Source organism: Falco biarmicus, chromosome 1, assembly GCF_023638135.1.
Source record: "Falco biarmicus isolate bFalBia1 chromosome 1, bFalBia1.pri, whole genome shotgun sequence".
Taxonomy (NCBI): domain Eukaryota; kingdom Metazoa; phylum Chordata; class Aves; order Falconiformes; family Falconidae; genus Falco; species Falco biarmicus.
In genome coordinates, this window is record NC_079288.1 from 17,636,581 (window position 1) to 17,653,643 (window position 17,063).

At 43.3% G+C, this 17,063-nt stretch overlaps 1 protein-coding gene across 3 annotated transcripts; it reads right to left on the reverse strand.

Annotated features, from left to right (window-relative positions):
* Positions 1–1,149: 1,149 nt before the first annotated feature.
* On the reverse strand, positions 1,150–16,063 carry DHX40 (DEAH-box helicase 40). Of its 3 annotated transcripts, none has more exons than XM_056349801.1 (17): positions 15,649–16,063; positions 15,220–15,365; positions 14,725–14,844; positions 13,324–13,554; positions 13,057–13,123; positions 12,354–12,485; positions 10,860–10,959; positions 10,307–10,393; positions 9,613–9,795; positions 8,989–9,069; positions 8,159–8,316; positions 5,883–5,997; positions 5,486–5,594; positions 5,060–5,154; positions 4,432–4,501; positions 3,813–4,041; positions 1,150–1,934 (listed from the first exon to the last, which is right to left on the reverse strand). In XM_056349801.1, the coding sequence occupies exons 2-17, from the start codon at positions 15,280–15,282 to the stop codon at positions 1,795–1,797; spliced, it is 1,980 nt and encodes a 659-aa protein (XP_056205776.1). In that variant the 5' UTR covers positions 15,283–15,365; positions 15,649–16,063; the 3' UTR covers positions 1,150–1,794. The 3 variants fall into 3 exon arrangements, with proteins under 3 accessions (XP_056205776.1, XP_056205767.1, XP_056205759.1); XM_056349792.1 differs by having other exon boundaries at positions 1,150–1,931; positions 15,645–15,853; XM_056349784.1 differs by having other exon boundaries at positions 15,645–15,852.
* Between the last annotated feature and the right edge of the window lie 1,000 nt (positions 16,064–17,063).

Here is a 17,063-nt window from a genome sequence, read left to right on the forward strand (position 1 = left end):
CCTGAACCCAGGATAAAGGGCCCAATGAAAGAGGGACCGAAAACACGCTGCTTCCTACCAAGATGGATCACAACCAGTGATCGCTCGATTCACGCATTCCCTAAGCAACTAGAAAGGCATTAATCTTGCTGCCATTCCAGCGCTCCACACACTCAGAAAAGGGGCAGGTGGCAGCAATTCTCCTGCAGTTGGAAGCTCTGTGACAGAAGCTCACAGGGCAGCCGCAGGCATCACTGCTTGCTCCTGCTATCGCCCGCTCCTGCTATTGCCCGTGACAGCTACAGTGATGCTCCAGTTAAGCCTCTTACAGCCTCGCCAAGGCAGCACTCGGTGCTGCGTGGCAACCGGCAGCGTATGCTGCAGCCTTGCCAGCTCTGCCAGGCACGAAACACAGCCCTTGCTGGGTTTGGCAAGTACACAGACCAGCCTCAGCTTTTTAATTTGAATAGGTACAATCCCAGAAAGCACAACTCTAGATCTACCACCTTCTTTACAAAGAGTAGTATGATTGTATTTCCCATCAGAGAATCCCAAGGTTTTTGAAAGCTTATGATCAGCTAGAGCCTGTGCAGCACGGAGGTGGAATGCTTCAGGTTTTACACAAAGTGCTAAGGCTTATTTACAACACTGCTGGAACAGCCTCAGCTAGCTACCTGAAAAGCAGGTGATGCGTCAGTTGCGTGCACTGGGTATGAAAATCAACAGGAAGTTCCTCCAGTTTTTTGGAAGTTGTCTTATAGAAAATGTGACTTACTGAAAGTGAAAAGCAGCAAGAGACAAGCTCCCCACTAGAGCACTGGAACATTTTTAAGATTATTAAGGTGACAGGAGGGGATTAGCTCTTTACTGAGAAGGAAACAATCTTTGTGATGACAAAGCATCTTTTGCTTTTTACATACTTGAGCTGAGGGAAAAAACCCTAGTATTTCCTTGTGTATTCTTTCTGCACATTTCAAACAGTCATTCTTCAGACCAGAATCCATACATTTTAAAAACACCAGTCACCAAATTCAGAAAAACAGCCCACCAGGCAGCAGGCCTGCTGGCAGCCTCCAGGACAGAACCTGGCTGAGTACGGGATTGACTGCTGCATTTGGGGTTGGGTTTGTTTTTTTTTTTACCAAATGGAAAACACACAGTGCTAAGTCATCTCTGACAAAAATTATGCATTGTGAATGTGAAAACATTTACAAAATATTTTGCATACAAAGACATCTTCAACTAGAAACACGACTGTACACAGTACAGTACAACACAGAACAGGAACAACAACTGTTTGCAACAGAGAATGCAGGTGGCAAACGCCTTTTTGAATGTGGGTCCTGATGGTTCCATCATTAAAAGTACACTACCTACAGATTTTCCTGAGTAGTGACAAGCATGAAGACTGTACAGCCACAATTGTACAAAGTAAAATGGATAACACGCCACAGTTCCACTCCTTTAAAAAATAAAAACCTGTAAGAAAGTTTTATTAACAACGGCAGTGAGGCCACTGAGACCTTTTTACGTCAACTAAATGCCACGGAATTGGCACCACAGGGTCACATCTTCATCCACATGAGGCTCCTAAATTGTTGCCAGTGACATGTAGCAACAAAATTCAGCTTGGTAACTTTTTCCTTGCTGGATGCAGCAGAAGCAGGATTGCGTTTGTATGCTTCAGCACTCAAACTTACCACAAAGCAGAAGTTTTCCATCATTCCAGTTAGTCATTTTGCATTATGCAAACATACCCAGAACAACTGCACCAAACTGCCTTTCCTCACAGTTGGTGTAGAGCAGCCACGAGGATTACCCCATTTCTTTCAATGGCCCACTTAAACCCTGTGCTCTTTGCTGCTTTCTCTCAAGATAGCGAGCTCGGGCATCCAGTATTGACTGATCATCATTCCTTCTCTCCAGCTTCTTTGCAGAGTTGTCTGTGACTGCTTCTGGGGGGAGAGAAGAGAGAGGAATATACCCTTCATGTCAAAAAAACTAAACAGCATTACAATTCCTCCTATTTTTAGAATATCCAAAAACCCCCAACAGAATCTCAAGTGTTTTTCAAGTCCAAATCAGTCAGTTGAATGACTTCCAGAGAGGACAGACAGTACCACAAAAAGGAAGGAAAAACAAATTTTAAAAAATTTGTGCCTTAAATCCCATGTCAATATTTGCAGCTGGGCTCATCTCAGCCCCAAATGTGTATCTTGCTTTTTACTGTAGCAGATACACTATGCATCTTGTGACCTGTGCACCTGTTCCTTCTCTAAATTACATATCTCAAACTCAGGTTTAGGCAGGAGAGGGACAGCACTGGGAGCAGGCAAAAAAAAAAAAGCAGCAGCTTAGACTAAACTATCTTTATAAATTTCTGGAGTGAGGATAACATACAGATACAGGAGTGGGGAAAGTCAACACTCCAGATCAGACATCACTAAAAATGCATGTTTTCCCACTGAGCGGAGACCTTGGGAGTGCTTCTCCCAGACGGAAAGAAATGCAGAAAAGACTTTGTTTAAAATAATATTTAAAGTAATAACAGGAAAAAAATAAAATCATCCAAGGCCTCCAAGAGCCCAAGTATTGTATGAATGAAGCAGCTCCTGTAGCCTGTTCCTAGGGCTTTGGGGCTGGGCACCAGATTCTTTGATATGAGGAAGGAGCTTTAATCAGCATTCACTATTGGAACACTTGTAATTATTCTGTCATGGAGTCAAACAACGATAATTCAGCTCATGTTCCAGCCTTTCCTTCCATTGGGCATTAATTAAGCCTTTGTCAGCTACTCAGCCACCTATTTTTATGAAGCTCCCAGAAATACAGCATCTGTGAGGTCAATCTTAATCTCAAATTAATTTACAATTGCCTGGTGAAGTCAAAAAGTTAAGGGGAATGAAGAGAACAAACTTCAGCTTCTTGGACCTCAGATAAGTAGATGAGGTTCCTCTGCGTTGTCCAGTAATGCAAATATCCTTTCCAGCAAATGTATAGCAAAATCCAATTCATATTTTTATCATTTTAAATGGCTGTTTTAATAATGCAGGACAGAAAGAAATGCTGGCCTGAGCACAAGAGTCTAACAATAGAAAAATAGAAAAAATGTAAAGAAACTGAAGAGAATCTATATTGCCTAGACCGTATATTAAAACAATGTTTTGAAAGGGTCAACTCAGGAGTAGAAAGGCCCTTTGAATACTTGGCTGCTTTACAAAACCTGCTGACAGAAGAATTCAAAGAATGTCAAGCAGCCAGATCAGTTAGCAGGCAGTTTTAATTAAAACTGACTGTTTAAACATATGGCATTAAATTCATTGTCAGAATGAAGACATTCACCAAAATGTGAGACTTTTTCCCTCTGTGTTTCTTTGTTTGATGTGGTTTTTGGGTTGGTGTGGGGTTTTGGTTGTTTGGGGTTTTTTTGGTGGGTCTTTTTTTACCCTCCCCCTCACACCACAGCCCTTAGGAGTTCTCTCAGAACAGTATTATTTTGGGTATCTGTAGCTAGATACCCTTTGCAAACTTAAATAATAGTCAGACTCAAACGCTTTTATTCAGCTCTGTGTTAAAGTTCTGCTCCTGGCAGCTATAGTAAACCAAAAGCATAGCAAGAACCAGCAAGTAAACAGCACTACATGCACCACAGAGGCAAGAAAATAAGAATTGCAGAACTTCAGTAAGAAAACTGCAAGAACTACACATACCAAATATATTTAGCATACTCAAATCAACACCTACTAGTCTAGAATGCAGTGACATAATATACACACGTCTACAACAACCAAAAAACTACGCACATCATAGATACAGACTAATAATGTGCTTACCATTCTGCCTTTTAAGATCCTCTTTATATTTCCACTTGGTTATTTCCTCTTCAGTTACTTCTTCCCGTGCCACACTGCTCAGTTCATATGCATCAATTTGATGCAATCTGGGCAACAAGTCTTTGACCCATTCATAGCGAACAGGACAGACTGTCCTGACATAGATCTTGGATGTCACTGTGACATCATGGAAGATGATCCACTCGAGAAGAGTCTCCTGGTTATACAGCTGCAAAATAAAAGATTTTTTCAGAACTGATACAAAAGATTTTTTATTTCTCGAGCACCTTGCACTGGAATATCTTCCAATGCTTCAGATGCAATAATGAATGAGATAAAGCTGACATCACCCTAAATTTTCAGACAAGAAAACTAAGGCATAATAACTTGCTTAAAATTGCTCAGGAAACCCAAAGAGCCGAGAAGAAGCTCAGTCTATGCCATACTTGTTTCATAAACCAAACATGTACCAAATGTGAAGAAATGAGGCTCTTCCCCACTCTCGAAATGAACACTGCACCAGTGCTTCTCCTGGCCATAACTTCGCACAAACAAAAGAAGAATTTACAGGGACCTGCCTTTTACTTTGCTACTTTATTAACAGACTTTGGTAACTTACTGTAGATGAAGGATGGATATAGACTATGCTGCCATGTCCGTCCATTGTGCAGAATGTCCTGGCTGCAGATCTGAAAGATTGGCGGGGAAAAAAAAAAAAAATATATATATATACAATGAAACATAGTTTGCTGTGATTAGAAAGAAACACTAATCAGCAGCAGAACAGAAGAAAACTCAAAATATACAAACAGAGGAAGATCCTTCCAGAGTTAAACTGCACAAAAACTAATGAAGAATGAAATATCTGTCTGATTTACCACAGTAACACTGCAGGTAGAACACCACAATAAAACAGGGTTTGGGACCGAAGTCTGTGACAGCCGCAATAATTAGAAATTTCCAAGCTCTCTAGTTTAATATCTGGAACTACCCATCAGCTTATGAGTTCATTAGACAGACAGAAAAATTACAATTCCAAGGATGTAAGCAACTTCCCCAGGAATGTCATGAGAGTCAAAAGCAGAGTACCTGCCAGGCTTCCAGCCCTGTGCACAAACACCACCTTCTGCTGCAATTGCTACTTTTAAAAATATACGGCCTTACTATTCTGTTTCAATATACAGCTGCACCTTTAAAGAATATGCATAATATTTTTTCCATTCAGTTCTCCAAACTTCATTACTTACCTCCTAGCTACATTGATAAAGTATCCTGCACACAGACATCTTCTTAGCAGTTCAGTTCTGGAACCTTCAAACGTCTCTTTGGGGAAATCTGGCAGCTATTGTAAAGAAAAAACAACATGAATCTGTGTCTTTCCTAAAAAATAGTGGCTACACCCCCTCCATCACATAGATTTTAAACCCTGGGTTTCTCACCTTACAGAAACCATGAGGAAAGGAGAAAAACCCTCCTTATTTATTACCACCACCATACCTGTTAGTTACACAAGCGACAGCAAGGATACACTAATAAATATGTAAGTGGATTAGTTTCTACTGGAGAAAGGCAGCAGCCATCTGGTAAAGGCTCAGTCTTTGTCTTCAGACTCAGTACATATCTTAAGTATACACTTATATAACTGAATCCTATATAAAAATTGTAATTTTTACCTGTTTCAGTTTACTGATTATTTCCCGAAGTTGCTTTTCCACACTAAAAGCAGATTTTAAAGCTCTCCAATGGATCCAGTATTTCTGGCACCAAGCTGAAGGAGACTTGCTGAGAACAGAAATACTTGTATTATAAAGAAGCCCTTTGTAAGCTGCAGGCAGAAAGTTGCCTCTATTTTTTGTTATGGTCGTACAAAGAAGGCAACCTACACAGCCAGATACTTTGTTAGTTTAAATAATACATGTCTTGATAGAAATCAAGAGATCTCAATACAGAATGTATCTGCAGTTAGGTGTAAGTACATACATGGGCATACACACAATGTATCTAAAAACCATCAGCAGCTGGGAGTTATGAACAACGCAAAACCACTTACTCTATGGAATAATTTTATACCTTGCTTTGCACTGTTCAAAAATATTTAAGAGGGTTGCAAAGTCATTGCATCCTCCCACTTGTGAGGAAAGTTCCTGGTGTTGTAGCTCAGCTTCCTTTTGCTTCTGAGGATCACCTGAGGAAGTAAGTTATATCTCACTTTAACAAAGCGATTTTTATCACTCCTACTTCATTTTCTGTTAGCATCTCTTCAAGGTGTGTTTAACAGCCTTGGCTCTTTATTCAAGTTATTTTTAGATTTGTCTCTCCTCTACAGCTGCATTTACAGTTCCTCCTCCTTCTACTAGTGCTGAACAAGAACACGTAGATGCTATTAAATCTGTGATTGATCTCACCAGTCAACATTAGAGATGAAGAATTCTAGTCTCTCAGAAAGAAAGGTTCTACATATTTCTCCCTCACCATCAATTCAGATGCCAACATGGAAAGATAAAGGAACAGTGACGTTAAACAGCTCACAGGGATCAAGTGAAAGTTTTGCCCCAAGAGAAGAGAGAGGGGAAAAAAAAAAAAAAAAAAAAAAAAAAAGACTGTTGAAACCACCTCATCATAGCACCACCTAATCTATTTAACTCAGCTTTTGTCCTAGTACTCAAGTGCCGCAGTAATGGCAATCTTAAAGTAAATAAGAGTCTAGAAAAAATGTGATCTGTGAGTTTAGTAGGAATTCCCCTTCACTAAATGCTAGGAATGTACTAAGTAAAAGCAACACTTCCAAAGTGTTATTTCAAGTTTTAAAGACCTAAAGAATTTTTCCCCAGCACAACCCATTTCCCTTAGTAGAGGGGAATATGGTTGCAAAAGCCAACGCATGGCATTGCTGCTGTACTGCAGACAATGCCAGAATTCTTGGGTATTAAAAGTAACACCAACGAAGTAAGGAGGCCTGTTTGTACACATATTGCACATGAGCAAGTGCCTTCAGGATGGGAGCCTCTGCGTTGGGTGCTAAGGCATGGGGTTGCTGGAGAGTAACGAACATGTGTGCATTAGCTAGCTGAACAGATAACAAGGGCATCTTGCCAGATGGAGGATGGGAAAGCAAATGGACGTTTATGGGAATCTGAAAGACCCCAGAGCAGAATCCAGGCTATCAGTACTGTCAGCAGCGTCTTTAGCTGTTGCACTAACGGGCACGGTTAATAGACTACAGAGATAACTGGACAAGAGCCACTGAGTGACTAGAAAGGACAAAGGTCTCCCACAAAGACTGTGCTACATATAAAGACTGTATGTAGCACAGTTAGGAGGGAAGGGGGGGTGGCAGGCAGGAGGGGAAGGAGATAGGAAGGAGGACATGAGAGACCGAGTTTAGCACTAGTGAGAGGTGCTAGCTTGGAACCACAGCAAAATTACATTTTTCATTTAGAAAAACACAAGCAATGGAGGCAGTGACAAGCTGAGCCTCTCACAGTAACTTAACAGGTCTATTTCATTACACAGAGTTACTGAACAGAAAAGCCAATCCAGAGATGACCCCATTTGTTCAGAACAAATTAATCAGTCCCCGTTGTCTGTACTTAAACCAACAGCAAAACATCTGCTGTGATGCATTTTGGTTTTCTGGTGGTCTTGGGTTTGGTATTTTTTTGGGGGTGTGGGGGGTGTGTTGAGGTTTTTCTTCTCTTCTTTTTGCCCTGTAACACAGTTTTCCCCCTTATCACCTCTCAGCAATCCACTCACCTGTATGTTGCTTTACAGCTCACAGCCCTGGGACAAAATCAACCCAATTCCATGCTATTTTGAAGCTTTTGGAGCAGCATTCGTACCATGCAATGTGGCCCAACTCCAAGACCACAGAAAGTTGTAAATACATATGGGCAAAGTGCTGTTGTGTATTTGTTCTAATCTTACCTACAGACCTGCTACAACATACTCTGAGGGACAAGGCATTGCACTTGAGGAATCCTCGCACCGCAACATAAGGGCTTTAAAGCATTGATTTCAGGTAAATACTTATGTCGCCCACCAGTGTTGGTCCCAACTAAGCAGACCAGCTTGCTCCCTGGCAGGAGTATCCTCATGCTCAAGTAAACGCTTGTGCTACCACCGTTCAAATTACAAATCAGTTCCCACTTTATAACCCAGAGATACACCTGTAAGATACTGTGGCCTCACCAGCTGGTAGCACACAAAACTACTGAGAGCAAAAACCCCTGCAGAGGGAAGCCATAGAAAAGGTCTCCAGGTGAAGCAGTGTGGGCTGCAAAACATGTCCCTGTCCAAGCAGAACTCCCCACCCACCCAAGGCTGCTTTGGGATAAGGGGCTTCCTACCTGGACGAATGAAGACGTTTTCCACAGACAACATGGCTGCTATGGGAAGTAGCAAATCTTCACAGTCAAGTGAAGCAGCTTTTATGACAGCGCAGGTCAGGTTGGGAGGGAGGGGAAACTGCACCAGGAATTCACCCAGTCTTGTCACGTGGCCTTTCCTTATCCCAGGAAAAAGATTTAAATACCAGATTCAACAGAACTGCATTTAAATGTAAATTGGAATGTGCACACACAACATCAGCCACCATATACTGATAAAGAGCATGAAAGAAGCGTTTCCCTCTGGACTGTTCTAACGCTGCAGTCTGCGTGTGCTCAGCTAGGTGCCGGAGTCATTAAGCAAGTGTCATGAGCAGAAGAATGTTTCACCTTTCTCCAGCTCGCTTATGCCTACTTCAGGGCAGGCAAAGACAGCTTTTTAAGTGTATCAGATGCTTAAGATTAAAACTTTTTTTTTTTTTGCAAGAAGAATTCCTGGAAGCTCAGGATAAGATCTTGCTTCCTGTCTCAAGTTCTAAGCACCTTCATCACAAAATTATGGGATCTGCTCTCGAGCTACAGCACACAGAGTTGAGGTAATTTGTCTGAGGTCACTCAGGAACTCCAGGACAATATGGAGAAATTAGTCTGTATCTCTCAAGCCCTAAGCCATTCTCTAACCCTAATTTTACAGACAGTCTATCAACTAACCCAGCAGTTCACTTCCTGGTCTAATGAGGAAACATTCTACTGCTGAGGGAAGTCCTTTAGTCCACATTAAGAACTCACTACCACCAGTTAAACCATTAGGTTTTAAATTCTTGTAGTGACTATACTCCTTTATTTTTTACCTGTCAATAGCATCACACTGGTAAAGTTCCTTGAGAGCTTCTAAAATATGCCTTTCTTCAGGGCGGTCCAAATAGGGAAATCTATAGTGAAAAATGAAGTAAGAAAAATCTCACTGTTCAGACTCAGTATAGCTTTGTTAATTTTCAGTTATTAAAATGCTTTTTTTAACCTTACAATACATGTTTCTGACCAAAGTGCACATAAGCATCTCCTGTGTATGGGTGTGTTACTACACGTACAGCCACAAGCTGGAGAGTTTACAAACCCCAGCATGGTACATGCAAAGACTAACTACTTTCTGCACACATATGATCCTAAAATTAAACGATTCCACAGAGATGAAGCTTTTGGGATATAAACATCAGTATTTTAAAGGAACATTATTGACTACTTAATTTTGGAGAGAAGGAGCTAGTTTTGGCAGAAACTCAAACTGAACTTCAGCTCAAGATCCAATCTGGCATTAAAGACAGAGGAGAACAGCAGAAAAGCTGATTGTATCAAAGTGTCACAGTTGGCCGGGGACCTAATCCTGCCTCCTGCCAATAGGCTGTTGGTGCCTGTGCTGCCTTGCTGCTGAGACGCAGGAAGAAAATGATAATCCCCCCTGCTGTGGAGGTTACCTTATGACATCATGCACAGAAAGGCACTTCAAGGTCAGGATCACAGATGTCAGGCTGGTTCTCTTGATCTCTGGGACTGTGTGATCAGGCATACATTGCTCCCAGAATTCTTTGCTGTATAGCCGATAGCTTTTTCCAGATGATGTCCTGCCAGCTCGGCCAGCTCGTTGCCTCGCTTCGCTCCTTCCAAAACAGAAAGGCAGGGGAAAAAAAAAAACCCAACATCCCAACTCTTGATCCCTTCTGTTATTATCCAAAGAAGCGCACTGTAATTATGATAAATAGCAGCAATTTTTATGCTTGTAGATGGAAGACATATTATACTGTGCGGCAACTGAGAAATCCAGCAATGCAAGAACTAGCAGAATGTAAAAGCATTTCAATGCAAGGGAAGATTGTTTTAAGCTTCTTTGAATCAGGCTGTTGTATTCAGCAAACACAAGATGACATGTGAGCCACTGTTTAGACTACAGACAATGCACTGTCAATTCCTTCTCAATGTCTGTAACTTCTAAGAAATTATACATCCTGAACCACTTTTTATTTAGCAGCAAACAAAATTACTTTAAATTATGGAGCCTCAAAGCTACCCCCCTTTCCTTTTTTTTTTTTTTTTTCCTAAAGATCAACCAATATGCAGTATTATCAGAGCTACTCTGAGAAACACTGAGCACACGACCTTTTTAAAACTTACTTTGAAATGGGAACCACCTCCAGTATGTCCAAGCCGACTCGGGGGTTATGATTCAACTGCTTCACAAATCCACTATCTACTACATATCTGAAAAAGATTCATACTCTGTCAGAGAATAAAACGACAGAGGTCTCAGTAGAGAGACAGGTCACTGACACATGAAAACCATCAGAGCCAGAAGACATTTACTCTACAATCGCTGCAAACAGGTAGTTGAACTTTGCAGGTCAGCTGCAGCCCTACAGTGGTTCAGCCTACAGGGTGTTGACAGATAACACCTCCCAGCACCCAAGGAGACCATGCTCATTTAACAGAGCTGAGATTTGATTTCAGATTAGGGTCAAACAATATTAAGCCATCTGTAAGACTATATGATAGTATCAAGGGTGTTGTGGTTTTTTTTTTTATTCACTGCATACGCACAAAAAAGGCAACAAGTAATTATTGGACAGGTATAGTAACAGAAGGAAATCAGACACGTTTTTCCAAATCTAGTAGAACTTTCTTAATTATTCCCTCTGTTTCAGCTTTTAGAAAGAACAGGAAACAATACCTGACTCCTTCAATCGTCAGAGATGTCGCAGCAATGTTTGTGGATACCACACATTTTCTAATGCCTGCGGGAGCTGGCAGAAATATTCTTTTCTGTTGATCTAAAATGACAGGTAGTCAGTCAATTCGTTACGTCACAATGCTCCAATTTCAAACCACATCTTTAATGTTGGGCAAACTTACTCAAATGCTTAGTGAAAGTCACTTGAATGAAATTAGAAAGTGAATCACTTAACATTCTAAAATACAGATTTGGTATTATTTTAGCATATGCCAGAAATGGGAGAGTATCTTCTTTATTGCTTGCATATTCAAGAATATTTTGAGATCAAGAAAGGCCAACTCTCCTGGATGTTTCCTAAACCAGAGCTAGGAAAAACAAATAAAATCTCTGATCTTAATAGAACCTTCATGAAGGATTTGAAGGGTTTTAACCATCAGAGCAAGTGAAGGTGAACATGAAAAGATTCAGTTAAATCCCCCACGTTTCCAGCAAATCTTCTTCTAACATGGAAACTGCTTGCGCTGCTTTGTTACATTAGTTCATTTGGCTTTCCAAGGAACCAAAAAAGGAGGTGGAAATTCAGATTTCCCCTGAATTTTTCTGTTATTATACTTGAAAAATATAAAAATCTCTTTCAGGAAAAGTCTTTCTGTATTTAAAAATATTCAAATATAGTGGCCTCTGAGAAACTACCATGAAAGAAAAAAAACAACCCAAAACCCACACATTACTACTCTCAGTCAGGAATCTAACATCTAACATGGAGTAAGGAAGAAGCTAGACTTTTCTTTTACGCAACTTTTCATTTTGCTCTTTCAAGAAAGCAAAAATTTACTCTGTTACCAGATTTTTCCTCTCACCACCACTTCCAGACGGAAACTGCCATCCTGCTCTTCTGAACATTTATTCAACCTCTTGGCATTCTACATACTGCACCCACACATTTACACATCACACTCGAGTTCATCTGAAAATGCAGTCTGTGTACAGTAAAGGTCAAAAGGCCTTTGTTTTTAACTCTTCAAAACTAACGGTGGTATTGCTGCCAAATAAAACAGACTGACTCATTCTGATAACCTGTACTTTTCTACACTGTGTAACACTGTACTACTTCTATATTCTCTTACAGATCTACTCTCCTCACCAAAAACCTACTGGCAATATCTTTTCCATATAGAATAAAGCATGAGTGTCTAAATAAGACATCTGAACTGTCAGTTACACAATATCCCCTTCCCAAGCCAGAGACCATTCCAGTGGATATGAATTTTAACTGGAGGCTTCTGTGCAAGTACGGAGAAGGCTGAATTTTGACTAGTTTATGAATGCCACAAAAAAAATCCCGTAATGCTATAATATTGTAACAAATGGGTTAATGAATGCCATTTTTCCCAATTACAATAGAAATATTTGCTTAGGATACTGTTTATAACAACTCATGCAGTTAATGCAGTTGTGAATTAAGTTCCTAAGGACATTATATGCCCTTACCTGTTGACATCGACCCATACAATGGTAAGATAAGCAGACCTTCAACAGACCGATCGTGTACTTCGTACCGGTAATCAATAGATTCTGCTTTCTTGAAAAGTAAGTCACAAGCTCTTTCTATCTCAATTTGACCTAAAAAAACATACAAGAGCATTTAAACGACCTATGCAGCTACAACTCTGCCTTCCTAGTTTGCAACACCTTTAAACAAAATTGTTTTGCCAGTATTACAGAGTCATCAACACCATTACAAGAAGGAAGTAGTATTTATGAGAGTTAGTTTAGGAGGCGACACCTAGTCTTTCCCCAGTGCCTCTCACCAAGGCTTTTCCTTAAAAGACGACTGCGTAAGTGCCTGGCCCATGCATTGATGTCAGGTTTTGCAGCTAAAGAATTTCTCCCTTCCTGAATTAATGAAATAAACCACATGGACAATACACAGTAAATTTGGCACAGGAAGAAAAGCGCATATGCACATTTTTAAGTTAATGTTTTGCTTATCTGATCTCATAGGCATGGATATACCTAAACACGCTGTTGAAAACTATCACTTTGCAGGACTATGTATGTCAACCTGCAACTTTCCCTTCTCTACTTACTGCTCAGGGACAAACTAGACAATCATTGGAAGGATGTACTGTTTTGCTGGCAATGCCATGCTTCACCTGGAATAACCATCAGTTGTTGAAAGAAAAATTCGCACCTGTCAGGAAAACCAAGATGTCACCTTCTGGTTCATTTAAGTGGATATCCAACGTCACTTTTACAGCCTGAAACAAACAACACACAAGCCAGTAACAGCTGGAATCTCGCTTACTCTTTCTAAACCTCATAGTACTAATTCTTTCTATATCCTGCAGAGATGCTAGGAACACAGCAATCAAGCAGCTACTCCTTGTGGTCTTTCACAGATGAACATCATACCAAGAACACAGAACACAGTACAGAAACAAAGTAAACCAGGCCAGACCTCTGTAACATACGCAGAGCTGCCTATGTCCCTTGGACTGAGCAGGTTGCAGAATATCTCCTTGACAGGATAACTTCTTCCTGGAATATGCAGCACTGAACAGTCTCCAAAGAACTCCGAAAGCTTGTCTACCTCCAGGGTTGCTGACATCACCACCACTTTCATATCCACCTTCCTGTTTGGCGGTTTCTTCTGTAGAAATAGCTTCTTCAGCAAACCAAATAAAATATCCTAACAGAAAAACAGAAGTAACTTAGATTAGTACCCCAGTTTCCTTTGAAGTGCCTGAAAAACTTTGAAGAGCCTGATTTTATCCTGCTGATACAGAGAAGACAGAAAATCACATCTTCAGGGCCTAAACATTGAGAAAAATACATACACTTAACCTGGTAATCTTTCAAGCACACCAATTGATTTCTAGAATTTAATTATTTTTTTATCAGCTCTTCTCACAGCCTATAAACACAATCAATGTAACTTAAAATCCTTTGGTTTTCATTTTTCTATTCTCAGCATCAAGTCATTTGCAAGCAGTTACGTCGGACCCATTGTAAAAAGTCATCACCTTTGTCCAACGTACATTACCTGACTGAGTGTGCACCCTCCTTTGTTGTACTATTTATTGTTATGACTTCAGGAAGTTTATTTTACTCCACAGTGCTCTGGATTAAAAATATACTCCCTTTAGTTAGGCACAGGTGATGGAGCAGTAACTTCACCCTAGCTCAGTTACCTGCAATACCCTCAGATGCTTGAGGGCAGAACTGGGATTCAGAAAGCATTTTCGCTTTTCACCAGCTGAACTGGTAGATTGTTTGCTGGACTGGTAGTTTGTTTGGCACACAATCTCTTCAGGACTGAGTGACTCGAGTGTCACTTTGCTTGCCACAAAAAGGTCAGAGTGACATTTGATAGCTTTTGGTATTGAGGTCAGCCTAGATACTTCCATGACCCCAAAACCCATAATCTCTTTGCACAATTCATATACACACCCTAAAAAACATTAGGCCTTAGAGTGAGAGAAACATTTCAGGGTTTCATTTGTTTGTGTGTGGTTTTTTTTAATTTGGATTCTATAAAGTTTGTGTTTACTGTGCTGGCTTCAAACTCCTGGAAATTTTTGGAAAGCATGCAACAGCCAGCCAAGTTTAAACTGCTTTCAGACACAACAACTGCTACAACAATTCCAACAGGATTACAAGCCGCATCTTATTTTCAGATTGTGCAGCATGTAATAAACAAAGCAGCAATTCTATGGTCTACGACACAAAAGGATAAAGCGCATCCTTATAAAGTCAAGCAAAATCCTCAAGGATTGTGCAGCTGTGAAAGAAAGGTATAAGCAAACCTCAGTTAAGGAGAAACAGTGACCCAAAAGGACAGACTTAAGGCAACACTCACAGTGCTGAGGCTCCGCTCATGGGCTTCATCCAAAATGACGATACCGTACTTGCTGAGCAGGGGGTCTGCCAGTATTTGCCTCAATAAGCAGCCATCGGTCATATACTTGATGGCAGTATCCTGAAAGGTTTAATTAGACATTCAGCTGTTATCCTGGATTTTTACTTCAAAGTAAACACATCTACACAGATCACATATTTGTCCATAATATGGACTGAGATTGCATCCCAGGTGCTTGGCAATGTTTCACTTATAGGGTGTTCAAAAAAACTTCATCAAATGAGTTATATGATACATACAACTGCAGCTTCACCACAGCTAGGACGGATGGCTTCTCAAGACTCTGAGACCTTCTACATGCAAAGCCCCAGGAAAGGCAACAGGGCCGTGCCACTCCACGGAGAGGCCTACAAGCTAAAAAATGAGCCATAGCCCACCAACCCCCCCCCCCCCACCCTGACAACACGTAGAGGAACACAGTCCTCAGAGCCCTACCTCGGTGGTGCAGTCATCGAAGCGGACCTGGTACCCCACGACGCTCCCCAGTGAACAGCCCATCTCCTCAGCCACCCGCTGGGCCACCGAGATGGTGGCGACGCGCCGGGGCTGGGTGACACCGATAGCCCCATGCTTGGCCAGGCCTGCGGAAGAGACAGGGAGCACAGGGACACTGAGCCATGCTGCTGAGTCAGCTTATACACAGGTACCTACATAACGTACATAGGGCCTTTTTTTTTTTTTTTTTTTTAGTTTAACAAGTTTAATCAAGGCACCTCTCACCACACGCACAAGGGCACGGCCCTGAAGCTGCGCCCCCCTGGGGGACAGGGGGATTTATCTCTGCTTATCCCCCACGTTTCTGGACCCAGGCTGCAACGCAGAGGGGACTCTCAGGGGTTCCCCCCCTCCCCGGCCGTTACCTGCCTCGAAGAGGTACTTGGGCAGCTGCGTGCTTTTGCCGCTGCCCGTCTCGCCGGTGACGATAAGGAAGGGCCGCTCCTTCACGGCCTCCACCAGGGCCCGGCGGTGCCGGCGGATGGGCAGGGCAGCGCCCGCCATGACGGCTGGGCAGGGGGGCGGCCCCGCCTCCGGGGGGGGCCGGGTGAGGCCGAGGGGGGGTCCCCGGGTGAGGCCGAGGGAGCGGGCCCCGGGTGAGGCCTTGGGGAGCGGCCCGGGTGAGGAGGGGGTCCCCGGCCGAGGGAGCGGAGCCCGGGTGAGGAGGGGGACGGGGGTCCTGAATGAGGCGGGAACGGGCCCCAGGTGAGGAGGGGAGCCCCCGGGCGAGGAGGCCGCGCAGCACACAGCCCCGCACACGGAAGCGCCGCCGGCGCGCACGGCGATGACGTCCGCTGTTTACGCACAGATCACGGCCCGCGCCGGCCTCCGCGCCCCGCCCCCTCCTCAAGCCCCGCCCCCCAACGCGCAGGGCCCCAGGCCCCGCCCCTCCACGTAGGCCCCGCCTCCGGACTCTTCTCAGCCCTCAGCCCCAGGCAGCAGCTTCCCCCGTGGTTACTCAAACCCGTTACTTTTTGCCTCAGATCCGCTGCAGCTGTTCACAGCGGCGTTTGCTCCGTCCTGAGGAACGGTGCCAGCGCAGGGAAACCTAGCGGCGCCGCTCTCCGTGCCGGCCCAGGCCCAGGCCCAGGCCCAGTGCCTCAGCCCCTGCAGGCCTGGCACAGCTGAACTGCGGTTTGAAATCAAACGGCTCGCAGGTGGCATAACTAGTGCTTCTCACAGCAGGTGAGATAGCCCCTCACTGTGGATGCAGTGGGTTGAGGAGCCACGATGGGGGGGAAAACAGCTCCATAAAACCAAGGGTATCTGCGACGGCCCACGCTGAGGACGCCTGGATGTGCCACCCCCGGCCTGCCAGCGCCCGGGCAGCGCCCGTGAGCTCCTGTAAGGCCTGCAGGTGGCAAGCGATGCCCGCTGAACGCGGACCCAGCCTGCGCCCCGGCTCCCCAGCTCATGCCTAACGGCTGCAACTAAATCCCTTTTTCTGCTAAAGCACAATTACTGCACTGGGCTTTGTCCGGGGGCGCCGTAACGTTTGTTTCCCTTACGAGTCCCGCGTATGTTAATGTGTCACCTTCCATTATGCTCTATCAGTGACAAGAATCACACAGTAGATTTGTCATTTTACTAGGACCGGGTTTGAGCCACCTACTGACTCCAGTCACCACCCCAGTTTCTACCTCGGATACAATGGGAGGAATATTTACCTACTGGCTCAGGCTCCGTGCTGGGGGCTGAGCCGGGCGCATTCGCAATGCACTCTGAAGCTTGGAAAATGTTACAGCAGTCCCCAGTGCTGCCAACTTCGGATAGGTCTAACCTAT

What these genes read in the sequence shown, in the direction of transcription:
- DHX40 (XM_056349784.1), bottom strand. Translation starts at nt 15,783, where the DNA reads ATGGCGGGCGCTGCCCTGCCCATCCGCCGGCACCGCCGGGCCCTGGTG. An exon ending in GCTCTGCGTATGTTACAGAG is followed by an intron (nt 13,124 to 13,323) that starts GTCTGGCCTGGT and finishes TGTTTGTTTCAG; the next exon opens with GCTGTAAAAGTGACGTTGGA. An exon ending in CTGACGATTGAAGGAGTCAG is followed by an intron (nt 10,394 to 10,859) that starts GTATTGTTTCCT and finishes AATCTTTTTCAG; the next exon opens with ATATGTAGTAGATAGTGGAT.